This window comes from Leuciscus leuciscus (assembly GCF_965113295.1).
Source record: "Leuciscus leuciscus genome assembly, chromosome: 21".
NCBI classification, from domain to species: Eukaryota; Metazoa; Chordata; class Actinopteri; order Cypriniformes; family Leuciscidae; genus Leuciscus; species Leuciscus leuciscus.
In genome coordinates, this window is record NC_138745.1 from 8388257 (window position 1) to 8413321 (window position 25065).

Here is a 25065-nt window from a genome sequence, read left to right on the forward strand (position 1 = left end):
TCCAATTCAAATGCTCATAATATCCCTAAACAGGCGTAAATCGTTTCTTAGACGTTTGCTGAAGCAGCACACACAGTGCGATCATGTGCAAGCCGCTCATTTTCTCAGCGCTGATCATTTTGCCAGATTTAAAAATATATATATTTATAAAGATTATTGTGGCACACATGTCTATTTGTATGTTTAGTATCAGTTAAATCAATTGCTAAAATATTACATTCAAATGATATATTTTTCAGTGTACAAATGTTTCCAATAAAAAAAGAATATATTGAAAGCGGCTCAAAGCTCCTTTTGCAGGAAGACCTTGGCCTGCCAAGTATTATTATTTTGTATTAAATAGTCTATGTCAAATGTTTAGCTGAGTATTCCATGAAACCAACCTCCTAAACAAACCTTGCATTCTAAATAGTATGAACTGCAAGCCAATGCAATTTCTGACTGTTGAATCCGAATTTCACTATACTGTAAAAAGGTTTTCAAGCAGTACTTCATCCAATTAATAATTTGTCTTTCAATTCAGTTTACCATTATTTGTTTTATTTTTCTAATAATATTTTTTTCGTTCAAAACATAGTTAAATATAAATATTTTTCATTAAGAGCTCAAATAAGAAATATTTGTTTCGACGAATGTACAATTTCAAGGTTACACACAGGATTGCGCATGGGCATTAAACACAAATCTTCTCGACGACAACGACCACGTCAGCAGACCGCTGTAACCGCTCTTCTACGTTCCGTGGATCACTTTGCTGCTCCAGAGAGAATCAGATTTCATCGCGGATAAACTGAAGTAAGTGAAACAAACAACCATTTAAATGTGCTGCTGTATATTTAGAAGCCTGTACAAGACATGTTGCTCTGCCGAATTTATCTGTTAGATATCGTTATGTAACTTACGTTAGTTTAAAAATGTGTTAGCTAGCTTAGTTTACACTTGGCAAGTTAACGTTAATGTGTCGACGTTAATCAATTCCTGACCGATTACAAAAGGGAACATATACGTTTACCCCTGGCTTATTTTGATTTTACAATGGTAATTAACGTGAACGTTTAATCATTGAACATAACGTTATCTCGATGCAGCGTCATAAGAACGACGTTCTCTGGTTAAAACCATAGAAACCTGATCAACAATTAAGGAGCTGAAGTTAACTTACATGTAAAAGGACTGACGTTCACTTGTGATTAATGGTAACGTTATCTAACACGTATGACTGTCGACACTCACAATGGTCATTTAATTATGGATTGTATGCATAGAAGTATTGCTGCATTGGCGCCAATCGGTTGATGTCGGTTGGTTTTCAAAAAAGTGTAGTAGCAGCTACTAGCCAGAGGACACTGGGGGGGCAGACATTTTTTCGTGGCGTTAGTAATAGGATTGACACACTATTGAATCATATATTATAATAATTATTATATCAACTGATAACGTATATTGTGCTAAAGTTTGTTGACCATAATGTACCCTCATGCCAAATTTGTACTATCTTGATGCAGGATACTGACACCGATACAAAGAGCACTGAAATATCTCATCCATATGGGAGAAACAGTGGAGGACCTCATCAAAGATTTCCTGGTAAGGAAAGATTACTTTAGAGATGTGAAAATGCTAGATATGGCTGTCCACTTAAAATTAGCCATCAGACTATGTTCAGATATATGTCTGATAACAGTCTGAAGGCTAATTTCAAATATAGAAACAATTACTTTCAGCTAAAATCAGAGTCCCATGTGCTGGAAAGTTTGTGCAACTTATATTTATATGTCAACAACAAATTGGAGTAAATTTTATAATTAGTTAGAAGTATTAGTATTATGTAAACTAATTTGGGGGGAAACCCAAGCTGTATTGATTCCTTATTCTTTTTTTCTTTTTCTTTTCTCCTTCCTAAATTCTTTTCCAGGTGTTGGAGAAGGAAGAGGCTGAAAAAACTCTTCAGAAGAAACCATGGAAATCTTTGTCATCAGAGATGCACAAGCTGTATACCCACTAACATTGGAATCATACTTGAGGGTCAAGAGGTTCTGAGGGACTTGCTGTCTGTCGCAAATGTTGAAAATCTGACACGAAATTGTGGATGTGTGGAAGTAATGTATATAATAATTTAATAAATATCGATTTAATGAAAATTATGTGTCTTTTTTATTTGATTTTGGACAAGATTAATTAATGTTCCTTAATGGGAAATATGTTTTATTGAATCCATATCTTTTTGTTTGTTTAAAATAAAATAATTTCTATTAACTTGTATTTTTAAAAATGAGAAATAATTGTATTATTAAATCAATATCTATTTAATTGGAGAAAACAAATAATTTCTAATACATATTTATTAAATGAGAATTTTTGTTTTGATTAAATCTATATATTTTTGTTTAGATCAAAAATAGAATTTAAATTAATTGATTTTTTTCAACAAGAAAAATATGCTTTGTGCCAAGTTTTATAAAATAGTTTTCATAGACATAGAAAATATTGGTAAGGGCAAGTTATTTATTTTTCATTGGCTCAAGTTATAAAATATAGATGTGAACCATTACCCTAAAATTTTTTAATTGGATGAATGAAAATATTTTTTCAGTGAGACTGCCAAAGGAAGCTGAACACTGCTGGAATTTTATTTTTTGGTAATATATGTAATTTAAGGGTTACTTCACCTGAACATTCTGTCATCATTAACTCACCCTCATTTTATTCCTTTTGTTTATCTTCGGGACACACACACACACACACACACACACACACACACACACACACACACACACACACACACACACACACACACACACACACACACACACACACACAAAGTAATCCAAAACAAGCAGTTTAATCCAAGTCTTCTACTTTTAAGAACATTTAGATGTTTTAAGACATTGTCAACCAAGACCATTTTGACCACACTTCCTCAAATGTTGAGTGCCTAGAAAAAAGATAAAATAAACTAAAGTATACAGTATTTGTACAGTACAATTCAACATTATGATATAGGGCTACATTTGTACAATAATAAAACACTGGACAGGATGATTGTTATTACTGCATTACACTAATGAGGAATGTGTGGGGGAAATGTGCTTAATTATAATGACAATAATATTTAATGTTTTTATATTTTTTATGTCAATATCGTTTCTTTTGTTTTGGGGATGAATATGCCCTAGACATGACTTTCATTATGAGATTCCCCCATGTAAACGTTAATGTTGAAAAAGAAAGAAAACACATTGAGGGTTTGAACACAATTTATTATAAGCTTAAATAATTAATTTGATCATCCAGTGTATGCTTTTTTTTTCCATACATATGTTTGTTACCAGATTTATCATCCATTAATGCTTGGGTGATTTCTCAATAATGCACCAAAACCAGAGTAAAATTTTCCCCAAAACCACAGCAGCCTTGAAAAGTAGTAAAACACTGCTAGAATGATTACAAATGACAGGCTGACAGAAAGACTTCTACATCTTCGAGCCAACACACACGAAAACAGTTAAAAGTGCATCACGGCAGTCCACATGACGCATTCCGGTGAGCATTCGGATTTCAGTAACTGTCACTATCTGTAACTGCATAGGGAAACCGGCGCTGTGATGTGACGGGACACAGTGTATTTTAGTGAAGCTGAACAATGAGTCAGTGGTGGTGTGATACTGTCATCTTTGTTTAAAAAAAAAGAAAAAAAGGTAAGCATTAGCAAGGCTGTGAGTGTACACGTACAGAACATCTTTCCCCCTTCTCTTGTGTGTTATGCCGTTTAAAAAAATCGAAATAAAGTGAATCACATGCATGAAAATATTAGTACTCTGAAGAAGTCTTTGAACAAAACTACAGCTGCTCCAATGTCCGTACCACTGAGAGCCGCAGTAGGTTTAAAAGAAATATCAGTTGTTAAAATCAAGCTGGCTTTTTTCATTTACAAACATTTTCTGCTAATAATTATACAAGTGCATGTGAAGCGTTCCCTTAAAATTGGAATCAGAATTGGTAGTTCATTCCTACACACTTGCCAGTGCATTAACAATATTGTGACCCACTTTCAAATTTATACAGTGTAATTTATATACATCCTAAGCTCCATCAGCATTATACACTCCGACATTATGGATCCGAGAGGAAAAAAATGTAAGGCGAGTGTTGAAGGTGATTCAAACAAGTCCCTCCATTTCTGTCAACCAGCAATATGTTTTGTGGCCTCTTTGGTCACGGAAGTGCTTGAGCGCTGCCATGGAGCTTCTCGCATCGGACGCCCCCCCCAGTCGATTGAAACGTCGCACCAACAATGTCTTCTCGACCATTAGCCATTATTGACAGAAACACGTTTTTTTCTCATGCTCATGCGAAATCAAAAGTCGTCTGGCTGAAAACCATTTGTTTTTATGAAAGCTGCAGACACACGTTCCTCATCCCCTGACCTTGTGTGCGTTTCCAGTGACCTTTCTCCCAGGAAAATGGTTTCGAAACACTTTCAAATCTGAAACACAGTGACATACAGGACAAAAAGAAAGACATTATATATTTTTGTAGAAGTGACATTATATGAAGTGACATTATACGATAACCAAGAACATTTTGATCACACTTCCCCATATTCTGGGTGCTCAAGCAAGCATCATTTTAAATTTTAGGCAAACTATCCCTTTAAGAAATGCCTTTTGATATACATTGCAGAGGTGCATTAAACATTCGGAATTTCGCCTCAAAATCTAAAGATAAAAAATTCATATATTTTTCACTAAGAAAATGAAAATATGCGGGAAGCACTGAATATATAAATTCCCAAACATCTGAGAAGACAGTGAAAATATAAGATTCAAAATCTAATTTAATCTTGCAAAACAAAAGAAAAAAAAAAAGCTTTAGGATTTGGAAAGAGTAGAACAAAGAAATATTATGAAGTAAAATACACAAGAAATATTTATGATCCTGCACTGTTTCTTGGCCAGTAATTAAATTGAATTTCAGTGAATTTGAATTAAATTTCGTGTAGACATTAGATGTCCAGTCAATGTGCGAATTCACAACGCAAGACCCAAATGACCCTTCAAAACACTTGTCTTGGTCTAGAGCTCTAGACACGGTACTATCAGTAAGAGAACAACTGCATGGACTAATTTGCTGTGTCTGCATGTCATCAGTGGGCTGCGGTCTACTGGAAAAATCGCTGTAACAAAGCACATTTCTCTGGTGACTATTGTGTTGATGACTACACACAAATCTACCGCCTGATCTGGCAGGATTCTACTCTGCTCTGCTTTCTACCCATTGACTTCCACTGACCTTTTCTAGTTTTGTGCCTATGGGCTTACCAAAAAAGAGCACAACTGTTACGATTGACCCTTTTCCTCCCTTTGTCTTCCTTCCTTCTTTTTGCCCTTCACTCCTCCTCCAGCCTGAAATGACAGAGGCAGATAAAGCATGTTAGAGATGACTCTAAAGAGCCGTCATACAACACAGTGTCTGCAGGGTTACCAATGCCCATGCACGGTAGCACAAGAAAACTCTATAAAAGAAATCAATTAAATTAGTCCCAGCCAGGACACATCAACAATGTTCCCTCTAATTTTTGTTCTTGTTGAGCAAAACCTATTTTTATAGAACTTACAGCCACATGAGCAGTAACACCACCTGTGCAGTCAGTCTTAAGTTTAGTCAGTGTCATTCTTTACAAAGAAATTTTTATAAAATTTTGTAGCAGGTGGAGCTGGGGGAGGTAGAGGGTTTCGGAGGAACTCTGATAGCACGCTGCAGGACTAGACTACAGCAAATACTAAACACCAGACAATTTAAATGTTGAGCAAGCAATCTCATTGGCTGCAGGACCACAATAGGCCAATCAGCCTAGTTCAGTTTCATGACTGAACTATAGATATGCCATGCAATACTGTTATATGTTTGGTTAATTTGTTTTTGTGAGATAACTCAAGATAAACTAGCTTTGTCAAGATACCTGTAGCTTTTATTATGAAAAGTAATGAGAAAAAATCCAAAACATTGTTAATGCATGGCCTCTGTGGCCTTCTTTATGTCTGGAAAGTCGTTTATTTTGTACTTTCATTTGTTTTAGGATGCAGCCTAATTTAATCAGCATAGTTTCAGCTTCAGCTGAAAATCAATGGAAATGCGGATGGACTCCAGCTGAAACTGTTTCGCTGTTTCAAGCTGATTCAAGCCCACATATTTTTGAGTCTGCTTTCTCTTCTGAATGTTTTTTGTTCGGTGTGGGAACAACATTAAAACACGCTCACAGCAAGGGAACACAGCATATCAATCAACACAGATCAGTTTTCCATTAATGAAGCCACGTCAAACCAAAATCTTGAGTTAGATTCCGAATACAACACGTTTTGCACACTACAGGCCTGCACTAGTTTCAGCATCAGCACTGCACACAAATCCAACCTCAGTGTGCACTCCGTGGGGCCCGGGGCCCCCCTCTTCCTCCTGCTCGGCCCTACTGGCCTGCCGGGAACGCTTCCCACGCTTTCTCCTTCCTTTCTCCTCAACAGCAGCTGTGAGATGCACCACTTTACGGGTGACCTAAGAGAAGGGGGTAAAGTCACGACTCATGGTACTGGTTTATACCGACACGAGGACAGTGGGAAGAGAACAGATGTGGTAAAGTGAGGAGATGGTGACACTGCTAGGGGTGGGCATGGACATTACTTTTCTGGTGACTAGGTTTCCATCTTCGTCCGTGTACTGCTCCTTTGTCACTGTCTCACCAGGGATGTTTTGGGCCTGATCACCCTATAGAGGTGGGATGCATGATGAGATATTTCAGATTCTTTACTTTGTTTTATATCTTTGACTCAGACACGCACACACACAGGTATGTGAGGACATCTAGAAAGCGTGGTAATTTCAATTTCATTTGGCAAAAAAAAAAAAAAAGAGCGAGAGATGTTTTTTGGTGTAAGAAAATATAAAGATTCAAACCAAACATGCTGATGACAACATCATCACTACAGGCAAAAAAATAAAACAAAAAAACATTAAAAAAAACAGCATGAGCTAATTGACTTTTTTTTTTTATAATTAATGTTTTTAAAATTTGGTTTGGTTAAAACCAAATCTGTAAAATCAAGATGCGCTAAATGAGGGATCAATATGTAGCAAAGCTTAATATCAATATGAAGTATTAGTAGTGATGCTTTAGCAAGCACATTTAATTAAAGGTAGGGTAGGTTATGTTTTACATAAACGCTTTTTGTTATACTGGTTGAAACTCCAGATAGCAATCAATAATAGAAGTGGTCTAAATATTATTTAATTTTTTACATATATCTTCTGTGGAAGTCTCAGGACCAAAAAAATGTCCGTTCGGTCCGAATGCAATGAAAGGGTGTCCTACCAGAGCGCCGCAAACAAACAGTAGCCACCCTTTACAGTTTCTCCTGAACCAAAACAACAGGCTTATGCAGTGTTCACGCCAGAATTACAGTAATTAATAGATGGCAACCCATGATGTTCTACTTGGAGTGGTTCACGTCTTCAGTGGATGTATGCATTTCTAAGGCAACACTATAAAAATGAATCAGTAACAGTCAGGTGATACAAGTCAGAGTTCTTTCAGTTGTTTAAGTCCATTATTAGTGTAATGTTATGTCCTTTAAGACATGAGGTACGTGGCAAGCAGGACGAAGCCAAGAGCCGTGGGAACAGTGCGAGGCCGGTGGCCTGAGTGTTAATGAGCGTAACATGCCTCCCGGTCTTGAGTTTCTCGCAGAGGAGCTTTGGGAGCATTAAAGGAGGAGCAACGACAGTGAAAGAGAGGACCAGGCCTGGACTATTTAATGTTGTTTCATTATATTTTAATGCAGCAGTCGTCCGTGAGGGGCTACCGCTTTACTTTCATGTTGTGTTTGTTTATGATTAAAATGTTTTAACGTTTGCTGGTTCCTGCCTCCTCCTTCCCTGAATAACAAACCTTGCTACAAGGTAATTTAACACCGTTTGTCGTGACGTTTTGCAGACTCAGCTGTGCGCATTCATATGTTTTGAAGGAGGCGTGGCTATGAAGAGCACTCTGAAGGGTGGGATCTTATGCTTTCAAGGCTAGCTTGCTATTGCTAGCCGCTCCAAAATAGCCTACCCTATCTTTAATAAAAATAAAGAAGAAAATGAAAAGACAAAAAAAAAAACAGATGACAAGAGAGACATAAACACTTCAGAAATCACAGCAACTTCTTCATGAAAAGTGGCAGTGTGCTAATCACTTCATTCCCTCTTAGCACACAGACTTAAGCCCACGCAAATTTTGTAGCACACAAACCGGCCCAAAACTACAAGAGTTCCACTCATAGTACCTTCAGAATCACTCTCCGCCGATACACTCTGGTGGTGACAGTCTCTTCCTCATCAGAGCTGTATTCATTATCTCTACGCGCTTCCTGCTAGAGTCAGGTCAGCACATTACAGCAGTGAATGAGCAATCAAGCTCATATGAAATGCTTCAGACCTTCAACTAATGTTCTTCAAGTTACAAATCTCAAGAATTGATGGTGACCCAGCCTTGATAATGGTTATTATTTATTTCAATGGAGAACATATTCGCGTTTACATGTGCAGTTATAATCAATCTAAAGCGTTTCGTTTTTTTGCATAGTCGGGCTACAGTCTGTCCACGTATATCAAGTAACTCAAGTATTAAATACAATACACATCATACATCAAGCGCAAAATACCAAGGCCAATTGTAGTCTAATTAAATGTGTATACATGCTGGAAAAAGCCAAGCTACCATTGTCTAGGTCTGTTAGCCCATCTGGTATGATTTCAGTCAGAACGTTTAAAAAAGTGCATATAAATGTACTTTTTAAAAGAAATGTCATTAGAAGTTCCCTGAATTACTATGAGTATTGAAGGTGTGTCTCAATCCACTTCCTAATTCCCTATTGTGTGATTTAGGTACTTGCAAAAGTCTTGATCTACTAAATACTTGGACATTGAATCCTTAATAGGGATGTCCCGATCAGGTTTTTTTGCCCTCGAGTCCGAGTCCGAGTCATTTGATTTTGAGTATCTACCGATACCGAGTCCCGATCCGATACTTCTATAATACATAAAAAAAGAATAAAGAAGAGCGAAAAAACAGATCCAGGATGTTCCTTATTTTTTATTTAATTCACCTTATTTTAACATTCAACAACTCTGTTAACAAACAGAGCACTTCTGTGAGGTAGCTTGAACAATCAAGTAATAAATAAGATAAATTCTTCGCTTTTGGACTTTAGTGCAACAGTAAATATATAAAAAAGTCTAATATAAACAAATAGCACCTCAACTTAAAATACCCGGCAGGCATGTATACAAATAAAATATAAAAGTGCCACAGTGTTTGCAAAGCCAGTAATGTGCTTTTAGGAACTGCACTCCTAACTCTTAAGGCCATTGCACACTGAGTCCGAAATTTTCGTATGCGTTTTTTCGTGTTCGTCAGCCTTAAAATTCGTCACGCACAGAAACCTTGCACACTGAGTCCGATGCGTGTTTATTAAACCTTTGCGGGAAAAAAACGCAAAAAATACAAAATGGATTCGTCAAGCAGTGAGGATGATTTTGTTTTTGTTGCCCTCTTTCTTGTTAAAAAGAGAAAAAGAAAGAGGAAATATTGGGTCCATCCAATCCTGAGATTGCGCCGAGAGGAAGGAGTTTCACCTCCTTATCAAGGAGTTGCGAAATTATCCCAAACGATTCAAAATTTACCTCAGAATGTCAGTGGAACAGTTTGATGCTTTGCTAGCGATATTGGAGCCAAAAAGAAGACCACCAATTTCCGTGAACCAATCGATCCTGAACAGAGACTGGCAGTATAAGGTATGGGCGCGCGGCACACACACACACACACACACACACACACACACACACACACACACGCATACACATACACATGGCCTACACGCACACACACGGCCGGCGGAAGCGCTGGGCAGACAGAACAGCTGTATACAGGTTATATTTTATATCCAAATAATACATGATTAGTAATCGAATTGGCTGCTCAATCCATTGTGGATTTTGTCGTTCGCTTGTACGGTGGCTCTGAATTGTCCAAAAAACCTCTCAAAATACTGGCTGTGGATGCGAAAAACGCAGAAAATCGAACCCGATCCGAATTTTTTTATTACGGACGAAAGTTTCGTAGACAGTGTGCAAGCGTGATTGACATAACGTGAGGTCGATTTTTTTTTTTAACGTGCGAAAATTTCGGATGCGAATTTCGGACTCAGTGTGCAATGGCCTTTACGCCGGTTTCACACTGCACGCGTATTTAATTTTTTTTGCCGCCCATGTTAACAGATTAGAGCATTCACACCGCACGCAGAGGTGGCGCGGCAGTGCGTAGCAGAGCAGAGCAGCAGTGCCGGTGATCGTTTCGGCGCCGAGTCTATTTTTGCTGCGCAGCTTACGCTGAATTAAAGTGACAATGCATTGATCATGGCCAAAATACACTGCAGTTTTATCCAAAAGTTGCATTGATGATATCTATTGTGTTTTAAACAGTCAATCAAATGACCAACAGCAATTTAAAAAGAAAACAAATGTTCAAAAACAAACTTGTTGCCAGAACAATAAAAACAAAGATGAACCAAAAGTTATATAAATGAAATTATTAATAAAATAAGCTTCTTGACAAGTCTTTTCTCTTAAATGTATTTGAAAACGAAATAAAGCAATGCCAACTTATCCATTATAGAGTACTCTGTCTGTACACAACCCGCGGTTCAGCTGCGCGTGACAAACGCTGCCAGTGTGAAAGCAAAACGTGCGTGTCCTGCTCCCACTAACCATACGCACTGCTCCTGCGCTGCAGTGTGAAACCGGCGTAACTCTGTGCCACCGCATAACTATAGATGTGTTAAAAAATAATGAGAATATACATATATATCCGAGTCCTGATCGGGAGGTAACGTCCGATTCCGATCGAGTCTGAAAACACGTGATCGGGCCCGATTTCCGATCACGTGATCGGATCGGGACATCCCTAATCCTTAATTACCCGTGACACGATTACAAGGTTGCACATTCTGCAGCTGGTATTGCTGCAACCAATATCTTTTTGGTAATATTTACGTTGTTTAGTGTGCATCTTCTTTGCACCTTGAGACTTCAGAGACCAGAGAAGACCTACTGACATTTGTAGTAAAATAATAAAGTGAAATGTTTACAATGCATTTGGAACTTTCACAAAAGAAGGATCCCACTGAATCCCTGGGCAGTGTACTTAGTTCTGGACAAACGGGCAGATCGAGACACCCTGAGCCATGTGAGTGCATGCTTGGTTACAAACTTGGTTTATCTATCATAGAATATCTACAGAGCATTGGTGTCATTTTTTCAAGGTCTCTCAAAGAACACTGTACCTGGACTTTAGGCTCGGAAACCTCCTCCCTGTGGTTTGGTCCTCTGTCCTCCAGAGCCTCACTGCTCACTTCCTCTCGTCCAGAGTCTTTCCTTGCTTTGCCCTTTGTTTTGCTGAAAGACTCACTGGCGTCTGGTGATAAGACAGCTTGGGCTTGGAGTACTTGATGTTCTCCATTTTGCTTCTCAGCTTGCACTCCAGGTGTTGAGGACATTGGCTCTTGGCTGTGGATGCATTGAAGTTTAAAATACATTACTTGATTGATACCTAACCTGCTGAGCTTGTGGTATAAGATGACTACAATTTGTTAATAGAGGTCACAGTACCTGAACTCTCTTTGCCCTTGTTTATCAGCTCCCAGTCCTTGGCCAGAAGTTGCCGTCTTCACGTTTGCACCGGATGTCTCACTCTGCAGACCTGAAATTGAAGACATGTCTTTTTCTGCTTGCTGCACTTGGGAGAGGATTTCTTGCAGCCTCTCCTCAGTCATCTCCTCATCCTCTGAGCCTTCCTCCAACTTAATGTTCTCCAAGAGAGACTTTATCTTCTCTTGGGTCATCTCTTCATCAAACCCAGACTTTCCACTCTCTCCAGGAGCTTCACTGGCTGAGGCACAAACAGGCATCTTAGGTTCCTGCTGCTCTTTTACTGGCCAGTTTGGGAAGACATCTGATTCTTTGGAGGTTTCCTCACTGTCATGTTGTTTTGAGGGGGCAACAGATTCGTGGCTGACACCAAGGTCATCTTCAGCTGACCCATCCTCTTGGCTAACAGACTCTCGACCTCCAATAGAGGTGTCCTCTGCCATGACAGTAGGCGGCTTGGTATCTGTAGACACTGAGCCACTAGTGGTTGGCAAGGACAGTTCACTGGGTCTAACAGGGGCACTAAAGGGGAAGTTTTGCCTACTGTCCTCGCTAAAGAAATCATCCTGGCGAAGAGGGGTAGGGGGCTCATAGGACAGCTCTGAGGGACTCTTGAGCTCCAGCTCAATGTTGTGGTAACCTGAGTGATACAACACAGTGTGATGGAGACGAACACTACTTGTGCACAACGCCACAGCAACAGATGTTATGACAGAGGCCTTTGAAAATGTCATGTAGGAGCATGTCGGTGTTAGGGTGGTCTTCTGAATTTAAAACGCCCTAACTGTATGGCTTTTAAGGAATATTCTGGGTTATTTGCAGAAGTTCCTCCAACTAGAGTAGTCCCACTGTAAAATTTAGATCTCTTTACAACTCAAATAACAAACATTTTTACTTAACAATACTTAAATGATTTAGCAAAAATACAAGCTTCATATTTCACCTGTTAAACCTTGTGGTACACTTGCCCCATAGACTCCTATTGTATATGGATTATTGCAAGTTTGTTTTCACAAACAAACTGAGGGAAAAGTTATTTTCTGTGGTAGTCGAAAGGTTACCCCAGATGGCCGATGGAAAATAAGTGAACCCAGAATATTCCATTACAAGTATACCATAAAGGTAAGCAACATATAGTATAATTAGTATAGTCATAGATATCTTATAGTTCACCATGTAATTTTCAAAGGCAGATAATTACAACACTAAATATAAAGTTCTGGAACAGTGGGGTCCTGACGTAAATGGAGAAAGATGGATGATGATGATGAGGAAGAGGAAATAGACTGAGATTGCTTGGTCAACTCTTTAGGGATAGGAGATACAAAGGATATAGATGAAGTAGGGGCAGTAGAAACTATCATGGACACAAGGTTGCAGACAAATGGAGCAAGACAAGATAAGATGTTGAACAGTGTTAGAAACATAAGACTTATGAGGATGATTTTGCTATATGAAGAAAAGAATGCAATGTTAATAACAGAGTGAGTTACCATAGCATGAGTGAAGAGCTGTAGCAAGAGCTAGCACTGATTTACTCCAGCACAGAAAGAGAAACTATGCTACAGAGCTGCGCTTTGAAATGAGGCAAAATTGTTGCTATGAAAGAGTTGGTAGGCAGTGGAGAAGCAGCTGGTCTGTATTTGAAGCAGAAGCACTCTATCAGGAAGGTTCAGAGGATTCTGGGATATTGAAGGATCAGACAGCTTGACAGCAAGCAGACATTCCATAGTAGCCAGAGCCATGCTATCGATAAAGCTTCCAGACTACTGTATGATCATTATTCATTAGCACTACACAGAGAGAAACATTAAGGCAATCATGCTGTTAAAGCAGGTTGGATATTATTATGTTTTCATGTATGTTTAATATCTCAGAAAGTATAGTGAGAAAACAGAGTAGAGAAAACTAGAGCACTATTGCTAATTGTTAGTTGCTATTGTATTGTGGAGTATACTTTGTATACACATAAACATAATCTTTATCTTAATCCTGTATGAACCAAATCTTAAACCCATCGGATACATCACACAAATAGATTATAAGGCCTTAGCAGATATTCCAGTAGAGCACAATAATAAATGTCCCACATTTTTTAGTGGCCTTGGATCTGATAGGATTTTTCCCAAGCGAACCGGGGGTCCCACACTTAAAGAGTTTCACCCCATGAACCAAATCAACTAGCTCTAAAAAATCTGAACATTACAAACAAAAAAATGTATGTAAAAATCTGAATACCACATTATCAAAGCTGTTGACGTATAGACACTGATTATAAGTATAAAAACAATATTTAAGCATATAATATATTGCATAATATTCAGATGTATACAAGTTTTTAATTAGAGTGAGAGGGCTAAGAGACTCATATTGCAGTTTATACATAATTGTTTGTCTATGGTGATTTTTTTTTATTTTTTTTACTTGTGTAATTTAAACTATTATTGAGATGGGATTAAGTTTTGATTCATCATTATCTTGTCATGTCATGTGTCAACCATAGCTACATGCATTAATGCTTTCATACAAACATACAATCATAATAACTCTATATATATGTTCACACTGATCCCTGTCTGGTCCAATACCAGGCTGGGAAATAACAGTGTTGATAATTGGTGAATCTAACTGATTAGAAAGGAAGATTGAGATTTAAACTTAAACTTGAGTTTAAGTTTATACTGGGTTTAAATTTAGAGCAATAAGTGTTTTGCCATGATGGTTCTATGAATCTACAGATTTGTGAGAGACATAGAGAAGTAGAGTTCAGGTAGATGGGGCTAAACTTTACCATCAGCCTGCTCCTGGGAAACTGCGCTATCATCTGCAAAACACCTTGTGCCTGAAATGTTACCATAGTCAAATATCGGCCCTTCCAGCAATGTCACAATATCCAACCGATTGATCTTAGTCAGGACTGCAGTTAAGGCATCCGCTAAAAGGAGAAAAGAAAATATTTTCATGGTTGCACATATCAGCTAAAACAAATTATGCCTTTAAATTATATTCAAAGTTATTTCTTGTATAATGGCTGAGAAAATTATTTGGATGCAGAAGTCTCTGTCCCTGCCCACAGCTTACCCACCCTTCTCCCTTCCATTTGATTAACCCTCATTCAGAAAATATGTAGTCCATAGGCAAACTTACTTGTAGCGTTTTTACCATCTCGGCTAACCCATTTCTTTAATAGCATGAAACTCTGAGCTGTCAATGAGTTGGGGTTTTCCACACGGATGTGATTTATCTCATCAACCGAAAATTCCATTTCCCTGGCCAGCTCTGCAACACATTAAAAATAGATTAACAACTCTGTCTTTACCACTCCCCCGTACACATGTGCGCAGTACTGCAGTGACTGCAGACGGCACACCCTACTGATCACAGCAGCACCGATGCTTTGAGAACCAACAACAAAAGGCAAAGCCATATGTGCACAATGCAGCAATGTTTTAAAAAAAAATTGCATTTAGTCCTAAAAATGTTATATAAATTACTCTAATAAATTACTTTACATACATTATTACAGATATATAAACAAGTAGAGTATATTTGTGCTAAGGTGGTTATGTAACACTTTGTCCTCTAGGTGGTGTCATTTCTTACCAGTCCAACTTAGACCAAGATGATCCGCCACAATAGCCATACGCAAATCTGTTCTTTCACAGGGGCTCTGAGGGCCTGAGAGCAGAAAATGGAAAGTCATGAAAATCTTTTAAAACGTATGTTATTCAGAGAAGTTAGAAAAGTAGTAAAGCAGACAACCCTATTATGATCAAGCAGAGAGAAAAGGCTTAGGGAGATTTTGGAATACTTTGGCCATATCCAAATTATAGGTTGGGAGACATTGTTCAGAAAAGAGTTATACAATATTTTGATATATAATATGTCAGTGGTTTTAAGATGTTAGATTTGTGAAGAATGCATCCTATCAATCTAACAAGAAATGTTTAAAACCTTCTGACAGTATAATCTTACCAGAAACAAATGAATCACAAATAAAGAAGTCAATTTAAATGTCTCTACAGCTACAGCAGAGGTTCAAACGTGAATTCACAATATCATATGAAACTGAACATGCGGCATCTTCATTGCTGTGCTAGGACTGTGTGTCTGCGTGGGCTCACGAGATTGACAGGCTTCCTTAGCACTTTACAAGAACTAGAAACCAATTAAAATGGCCAGCAACCCACTAACACTGGCATGCTACAGTAAAACTGACTTATCCATAGAAAGAGATCTGAAGACAGGTTTAGAGACCAGTACACAAGTACACAAGTACACAAAGAGAGAGAAAATGACAAATGACAAAGATGACATCTACAGTCAGGTCACACCACAGACAATCACAACGGCTCATGCAACTAAGATCATACAAGTGGAAAGTTTTACAAACTAGGCTCGATCTCCACGCAGGGGGCCACTTGAGGCCCAGCACCCTGACTGCCTTCACCTCCATCAGTCCTCCTCCTACTCCTCCTCCTCCTGTCTCTGCCGGACTGCTCAACCTGTGATCTCACGTCTCTAGCAGACCTGGATGTACTGGAAGGTTGTGATGCTTCTGACAAAGATGTGTTCCTTGATGTGCTGCTTTCTCCATCCTTATCATATACCTGCATCTCTTTCTCTTTACTGGAAAGGCAGACCACCAACTTCACTGCGCTACTAGGTATTAAATGACTACTAGAACTTTTGCCAACCTCACGTAAAGTCTTCTGACCACATTTACTGCCTGATCTACTGACTGCACTGGTTTTTGATCTTTTGTTGGTGGTTATCGCTTCAGTTGGCTGTGCTTTAACTTTTTGTTTGGCCATTGTTGTAGTCCTACATTTCCCCACTGGTGAGGAACTAACATTTTTGACCTTCATCATTGGTATGCTAGATTTAGGTTTCACATCTGGGAATGGATCTAATCGACTCCTGGCTACCTTTCTAATCTTCTGAATTGGTCTCGAAGATGTTTGATCGTTTTTACAACCCAGTGGTGGATGAGGTATTCTTACTGGCAACCTAGACTTTGGTGGCTTTCTTTTAATGTCTTTGCACTGGGAGATAACATCATTATTCTCTATACTACCATCTCTGAAAGTACCAGTGTTCTTTCTGACTGAATCCTCATATTCGTTTATTACTTGAACTGAACAAGGCTCAGACATTGACAGCTGTTTGGGTTGTACACTGCTTTGCAGTGAGTGATGTGTTCTAGCATTTAAGGCCTCAAGATTAGCATTATTACTGCAATTTCTGGAATTATTGCAAGTTGTTTGGAGGTGTGCTTGCGGCTCTGCCCTCGATGAGTCTGTCCTTTGATTGTACTTGCTTGTTCTACAGGTTTCTGGTCCTATTTGATGTGCAGTCTCTGGTGTTTGAACTTGAGAACTATCCCAGTCTACACAAACAAAATCTCTCCTCTCAACATTGGACGTTTTAAGTCCTATCTTAAAAGAAGAACATAAAGAACTGACTTCTGAATAGGGGGGAGGTTCCATGTCGTGAGATGTGTCAGAGTGGTCAGTGCATATCTGAATGATATTGTATGATATAACAGTGTTGTCCTCCGTCTTTATTTGTGCTCTCTCAACTATCTGTGGATTTGAGGTGACTACATTTGGTTTTCTCACCCCATCCCCTATCCTCCCTCCAAATGTATGCTCACCAATCTGAAAAAATTGTAGCCTCTCTTCAACAAAATCCCGCTTGCTCATGTCAATCGCACCACTGCGGGTCATCTCAAACATCTTCCCTTCGTGGAAGGGGAAAGGGTTAGGTTCGCTAGTTGGTGTGCTTTCATCAGTTGGGGTTCTTGCAGGAGTTGTGTCAGGGGTCGTTGCTGTAGACTTGTCATCTACTGCTAGCCCAAACGGCTTGGGCTCATCATCTTTAATTCTAGCGTCCACTACTTCATCTTCTCCTCCCTTGCTTGACCAAGGATCAAAGCCTTTTGTTGCAACAGTTTTAAAAGGAGTATTAAACTCCTCATCAAGCTTGTAACTAAAGTAAGTTTCTGACAATCCTTGATCAGATTGTTTTCCATCATTTTCACTGTCCTTTCCATTCTTTTTGTTTGAGGGATCAGACTTAGCTTTGGTCTTATTGCAGTCCTCAGCTGGTGATTCTTCTTGAATTACTTCAAGTTTACTTTGGCAACGATCACTTGGTCTAGACATATTATCTGATGCCCAAATATCTTTTCTGTTCTCACTGGGAAATCCAAATGGTTTGGCAATAGAATCACATAAGCCGTCATCCTCATCCTGAAGTTCATATCCATCCAGAGAGTCAATCTCAGTGGCGTCAGTGTCATGAGAGAACTCTGCAGTTGTTGCTATTGAGCAATCTGTGATGGACTGATCATTGCCATTTTGTTCATAATCATAATCTTCTTCTTTTCCATTACCATTTTCCCCTGGTTCTTTATCATTCCCATTCTTGTCATGGTTTTCTGGTGGGCTTTTCTTCAAATCTTTGTCCTCATCAATCTTAAAGGTATATTTTTTAATTGGAATGGGTTTAAAGACTGATTCCTCCTCACTTGAATCACTTTCATTAGCTCCTGGGGGTACAGGAGATGGAGGCTGGACTCTTATTATGGGTTCAGCAAGAAGATGCTTATCATGCTCCTCTTGGAGATTTACTTCCATCATTTCAGTCTCAGCCTCTGAGGAAGGAGTCGACCATTTTTTCTCAGGCTGTGACGAATCAGAATCCAGAGGTGGTGGAGGAGGAAACTCTATATATGCAACTCTTTTTTCTTTTGTCTCATGGCTAGTTTCATGTTTACCATTGGCTTCTTTTTCTGGTTCAGATTCTTTCAAAGAAATAGCTTTGCCTTGTTCACTATCTTCTGACTCCTCTGAAACCTCAGCTATTGGGCTTGCAATACCTGGCATAAATGCAATAAATGGATCAGGGGTTCTTGAGGTAAGATCATAGCTGACCTCTTCTGAGCTTGGTGTTTCTGGAGTCATAGGACTTTTGCCAGAGCTATCAATAAAAGAGAACTGTTCTAAGGTGTCATCATCTGGACTGCCTTGAGGAGATGTGGGCTGTTTCTGTTTAACTGCAAAAATTGTACGACTTTCTGAGCTAGCTATCTTTTTGAATGTTCCATTTGTTCCTCCTCCCATATCTTTGTCAGCCTGTTTCCCCACTTGGACACTTACATAGACTGGTAAAGTTTTAAGCCCTTTGAAACTTTCTCTTGTTGTAACTGTGGATATTTTTTCCACTGAACTAGTGTCACTTAGATCACTTGTTGTTCTACCTTCAACAGAGACTTCTTCAGACTTCATTGTTGCAGATTCTTCTCTCTGCATCTCTGAACGGCCCAGAACCCTTGGTTTGGTCAAGGCAGGTATATGTGATGGGCCCTTTTCAGTTAATTTACTTAATGTGTCTTGATTCACATTCTTTGACTGATTATTGTCTGCGGAAGCTGATGATGTTCTCACAGGAATATGAGATTCTGTCTTTTTCTTAAGGGTCTTTACCTGAAAGTCATTCCTATTGATATCATCCTTAGACAAGAAAGCTGTTTTAACAGTCTCATTTTTAATGCCACTTTTTAAATATTGCTGCTCTTTAAGATAATTAATTGCACTATCCTTATCTGCAATGTATTCATTCTTCAAGTCATGAGATTGCACTTTAGTAGAGCTCTCTTGAGTTTTATTGATTTCTTGATCCCTATTCTTCTCAAAAAGTGAGTCTCTTTTTACAATAGTATCTGATGTAGTACATTTTTCAAGTAAAGATTTTTCACCTGATTGCTTTGAGACAGCAGTACTGGGAGGACCTTGAGCTTTACTACTCTGAGGGGCAACTTTACTTTTATCAGTTTCTGTTAGTTTTCTAGAAGGTTTTTGTCCTTCATCTGTGGAATCAGCCTTTGGAGGTTTTGAACCAGTGGAAAACTGATATACTGGTAATTTACTTTCTGGCAGTTTTTTAACTGGTTGTTTTGATTGTGTCATAGGCACATCCTGTTTCTGTGCTTCTGTTTCAAACTTTTGGCGAACAGAACTTACTTTAGAAGTCTTAACTGGGACTGGGGGGCCTGCATCACCTGCCTTTGCCTGCTGAGGGTCTTTCTGCTGTTTTGGCTTGTCCTCACTGAACTGTGAGAGCATATGTCTCTCAGGACTGTTTGGCAGACTTGCACTTTTTCTTTCGTTTGTACTGCCAAACATCTTCTGCCTGCCTTTGTCCCATTCCTCAGCTGCACTCTTTTGCTTTTTCTCAGGGCTGCTGCACATTGAGCTTGACCCCGGCCGTGTCTCGTGTGAAAGTCTTGTTGGTTTCTTTTTCTCAGGGGACTGGAGCTCATCATTTAACTTTTCAGTTTTGTCTCTAAAAAACTGAGAGACCTCACTCAGTTTCTCCTCTGCTTCTTTAATGGTCCGATCTACTCTATCTTCATAAATTAGTTTCTCTCTATTCCTGTCCTGCTTGTCTTGGGTGAATCGCATCCAGACTGCATGTTTAGGGCTACCAGGTTCTGTGGTGTAATGTAATACTGTAACTTTGTCATATTGCTCATCTTGTGGGGGATATTTACCTGATTTCTCTGATGAATCCCTTGCTGACTTTAATTTGGACTCCTTCCTGGGGCCAGCTACCTTTTCTCCATAAACGCTTTCTGCCCCTTGTACCTCAGTGGCTATGCTATGTGACTGGTCTGCCACTGAGTCCTCAGTATCAGAATGTGATATGTCTAATTTTTCTGAGAGCAACATTTTCTCTGCAAACCTGTATGACTCCCCTCTCAAATCGGACAACTCGTCATCATGATACTCAATAGAATGCTGGCTTAGAAGCTTTAAAGCTTTATATGACTCGTCTGCAATGAGCTGAGCTGAACTGGGACGACTCTCTTCCTCTTGAGAGACAGGTGTATTGACTCTGGATGTGTCTAAGAAGAATGGCAGTGATTCCTCAGCAGCAAGTTCCTCCTCATCTTGAAGAACCTCATAATCACCATCAACCCTTTCAACAAGCTCCTTGAGACCTCGGCCACCCTTACATATAAACTCTGGATGCTTTTTAGTCTCTCTGATTATAACTTCAGTTGGGTCAGTTGTGTTGCCCTTTTCTATGTGCACCTCAATAATTCTCTCAACTTTGGGCTTTTTGTCTTTTTCAAGGAACCTTGGGGACAATTCATCTCCTTTAATGGTGTCCTGGCCAGCTTTGTGCTCAAATAAACCTGCTAATTCTTTGGAAGGATCTCTTCCAGACTGAAAAGCTTTCATTATGTCTCGGACTGACATTGTTTCTTCCATCCTGTCAGAGCCGGCGTCTTTCAGTTGAGGTTTGTGGTAGACCATTCGAGTTGTAGTGGTAATATGAGTTTCTTCTTTGACACATGCCAGCTCCTCAGAGTTGACTTTCATCTGCAAGGCCTTTACCTTATCTTTGATTGTGCTAACTGTTGGCTCAGGCTCAACTGAATTCTTCAAAGCTGCTGCTTCATCCATTAGTGGCTCACAGACCTCCTCCGGATGTTCATAGCTCCTGATAACGTGAACAACCTCAGTTCTGGTTTCTGTTATTACAGGGGGAATAGGCACATCTGTGAAGGGGGGTTTGGGCCCTGTGCTCTCTGCACTTTGAGGAGCAGATGGGGTCTTTTCACTTCTGGTTTCAAAACCACTATCTGAAAGAGGACTCTTATCTTGTTCATGGGAAAAGTCATCAGGAGATTCCAGGATAGCATCTGTGCCACTATAGGAATCGGCTAATTTACTCAAGTCTTTCTCTGAGGGAGAGGTCCGCATACCTGTGGGTGGCATTTTGAGCTTGTGCTCCGGTTTCATGATGCGCCTCTGTTTTTCCTCCCCTTCCTTCTTTATTTCATCATATCTGCTCTTTACATCAGCTATTTTTGAGAGGGAACTAGCACCAAGATCATTAATTAAGTAATCAACCACTTTAGCTAAATTGAGATCTTTGTCTGGCACTGTCTGCGGCCCAACAGTAAGGGTTGGTTCAAATGTTGGCAGGGATCGCAGAGCACTCTGTCGTGCCTCCTCAATTTCATCTTTGGAGAACTCTTCCCATTCATCCTCTGAGGCCCTCTCTTTACTTGAGATTTTAGCCTCACTCAGGACATCTTTTGTGAGAATTTCACTAACTTTGACAAGGTCCTCTTTAACTTTCTCAACCAAACTGAAAGGCTCTTCATCCTCCATCTTGGGCTCTTTAGAAACATGCGAGTGGAAGCTCTTGGCTGCAGCTGAGGAGTCTGTTTGTAAGATTGCAGTCATTCTTATCAGATCATCCTTCATATCTGCCACATCTTTAAGAATCTCTTGACTGGATGTCAATGTAGGTGCGGCAGCTGCTTTGAGGACTTTTGGGGAAATGAAAAGCGAGGGCTTTGAGGGTTTCTTTCGCGATGTAGAGGGCTGTGCTTGAGTGTGTGTCTGAGGTGTGATTGTTATTTTGTCTGGGACTTTCTTCCCCTGGGGTTCAGGGAGTACATTGACCACGGAGAATACTGGAACCGACATGGAAATGGATGAAATTGGTGTGGTGGTGGCTGGAGATCTAAGGGAATCATAAACAGAACTTGATAAGTTTGATCTTAAAGGTGAAGACACAGATTTTAGCGCACTATAGTTTGACATAGAGCCAGCGTAAAATGTTTTCTCAGCCTCACTGAAGGCTGCACCAACACTGGCCGTAGCTGCTTGTGTTGTGGCTTGTATCCTTTCTTGTAAGCTGTAAGCCCCTCCTGAAAACAGACGGGAAGATGCAGAGGATGATGAGGGGTACTTTATCGGTGAAATGGATCCGTTTAACATAATTGTTTCAGTACTGGCTTTTGTAGACTTCGTTGATGAAGAAATCGATGACATAAGTGTCCCCCTAGCTGCATCTGTGGTGGTTTTAATAGAGGACAAGCTTGCTATGTTTCGAATTGGAGAGGACACTGCTATACTTGTGGGGGCCAGGGCAGATTTAAAGGATAAAGATGTGTATGTATTTGTGGTCGACTTTATAGAATCAGATTGGGTCACTGTGGTAAAAGTTCTGTCTAGCATGGATCCAGGTGAAGAAATCAAGTTAGCTCTTGAGGACAATGAAGCAGCAAGCCCCTTAATGGACACAGGATCTGTGCCAGTTTTACCCGGTGAAGACAGGAGACTGGAGGAAATTGGAACTTGATTTTGGGGGTGTTGAACCACAGTCTTTATTGGAGATGACATAGATCTGTATGTTCTAATGGGTGATGCTACATCGTTAACTGATTTTGCAGGAGAAGTGTTTGACATTCCTAGGGTGGACTTGATTGGAGAAGCAGAGGAAATAGACCATGCAGACTTTAGTGGCGAAGCAGATGGCGTGTTGGAAGGTGAACTGGAGAGGGAACCCAGTCCACATTTTGTTTGCCCAGGGACGGTAATAGGAGCAGTCGACCATGCCTGGTAAGATCTTGTTGAAAAGACAGGTTTGTGAGCGTAACCAGCAGGCAGTGTTCTTGTTGTACTTCGTTCAACTGTTTCTTTAAACAGACAAATGAAAATCCAACATAAATCAAGAAAAAAATGGTGGGAAAACAGAGAGACCAGAAGGAAAAAATTGGTCAGTGGCGTTCGTCTTATAAGGAGGTAGAACAGCAGTTTTATGACGTGAAATGGAACTGAAGGTGAGGATGTAGCCAAAATAAAGACGATCCACAGAGATTCATGGCCCACAAAGGGTTTACAAAAAAAAACTGAAAGCCAACAAAGCGCGCACACACAGAAGGATGACATAAATGATGAACTACAAAACGTAAAATGGCAAGACAAATGCACACGACCAGAGTAAAACAATTTCACTTTTGACTTTTGATGTGCTAAATTCTCCTGTGACTGACTACCCTCATTTGCTGCAGTGCCTTTTATCTGTTTGCTTTAAAAAAAAAAAAATCTTTCCCCAATTTGTATATTTTGACAAAAACAGAAGGCTCCAAAACAAAAAGCATCCTTGTTCCTATGCTATAGCTAAAAACATATTATGGCAAATGCAGGCTAACAAAGACTACAGTTCATAATATCACGCACATCATGCAGATCTGAGTAACCTTAGTGACAGGCAATTCAGTGCAAAGTGTGAAAGCACCCGAGAGAATCTATCTGTGAGTCTTCATGCATTTCCCTCAAAAATGCATTAAATTATTCTGCACAATCACAAAGCCAAAAGGAGCAAGACTGGTTGTAAACAGGAATTAAAAAAAAGGAAATGATTTTTACTTTGATGCCAAACTGCATACAGTCTGCATTATTAAGACACTCAAAGTAAAATGTTATGAATGTTTCAAAATATAATTCTTGCTAGTGGGGGTAAAAATGAACAAATAGAGTAAACAATATCTCACAAGCACAGGGCAAGCACGGCACACCAACTGAAATGCCAAATTTTACATGCAAACTAAACTTTAAAAAAAACAAAGAAACAAGCATGTGGACTGTTCATGTATGGTAAGAATGTGCAGATAAAACATTTATGCTTTTGACAGTTAATATATAATAGATGGTCACAGTAAGTCACATGTTAGCTTTAATCACTCCCAAGAATTTGGTTCTCAAAGTAAGTTCATATATTAGTGAAAACATCACACTCACTCGTTCCAGGCTCGGTCAGATAGCTGTAGCGCTTACGTAAGGCTATAGATGCAAAGGTATGACGTCGTTCTGGCTTTTCAGTCTGTAACAACAACAACAAGAATCCTATCAGTTCTCCCATTTTCAACCCTGTTTAAAGTTCAGCTAACTCTTTTATTGTTCTTTCCTTCTGGGAAAAAAAACCTTATGACTATAATGAAGGAATATGCACTGATTTGGTCCCTTTTTATACGTTTACTCTATATTTCTTTATATTTATATTTAAATTGAGTTGGCCTAAATTGTTTTTATGAGCTTCAAGGGAAATCAAAGCTACATTGATTTCCTTTGATAAATTCTTAAGGCCATGAAACAAAAAGAATAACTATGACTGACTAGGTCAATGAGATTATGGGCGACGATAACCAGCACTTTGTTGCACAATATAAAAATATTTTTTCTCCTTTAATCAAATTTGATATGTGATCCAATTAAGTCTTGACAGTCTATGCAACAATACTATACTTGGTGCATGGATGGGTAAAAATCAGCTTGCAGAAAGTTGCAGCAACATGCAGTATGTGAACTGTATGTGTAACCATGTTAAAGCTGTCTAGAACAAGCAAATAACCCAGAGCTAAAGCAACTAGCAGACCACATGGAAATGAGGGGACAGCACTATTACCTCTTCCTCAGGATCTGAATCCACATCCTTTTGGTTCCCAAGATGCAT

General features: G+C 39.3%; 1 protein-coding gene across 34 annotated transcripts in view; it reads right to left on the reverse strand.

The window, feature by feature from the left end:
- Positions 1-3239: 3239 nt before the first annotated feature.
- Positions 3240-25065, reverse strand: part of ank3b (ankyrin 3b) — a gene marked incomplete at its 3' end in the record, with an annotated part of 169839 nt that continues 148013 nt past the window's right edge. For 20 of the 34 annotated variants that reach the window (XM_082151467.1, XM_082151441.1, XM_082151463.1 and 17 more), the window contains 12 exons: positions 25018-25044; positions 24354-24435; positions 17399-23248; positions 15346-15420; positions 14890-15021; positions 14534-14677; positions 11704-12382; positions 11379-11601; positions 6679-6762; positions 6415-6552; positions 5322-5405; positions 3240-4486 (listed from right to left, as the gene is read on the reverse strand). In XM_082151467.1, the coding sequence (XP_082007593.1) occupies positions 5340-5405; positions 6415-6552; positions 6679-6762; positions 11379-11601; positions 11704-12382; positions 14534-14677; positions 14890-15021; positions 15346-15420; positions 17399-23248; positions 24354-24435; positions 25018-25044 (7500 nt within the window). Of the gene's footprint in view, positions 4487-5321; positions 5406-6414; positions 6553-6678; positions 6763-11378; positions 11602-11703; positions 12383-14522; positions 14678-14889; positions 15022-15345; positions 15421-17398; positions 23249-24353; positions 24436-25017; positions 25045-25065 lie in introns of those variants that run through there. The other 14 variants (XM_082151455.1, XM_082151458.1, XM_082151450.1 and 11 more) reach the window with 9 other exon arrangements.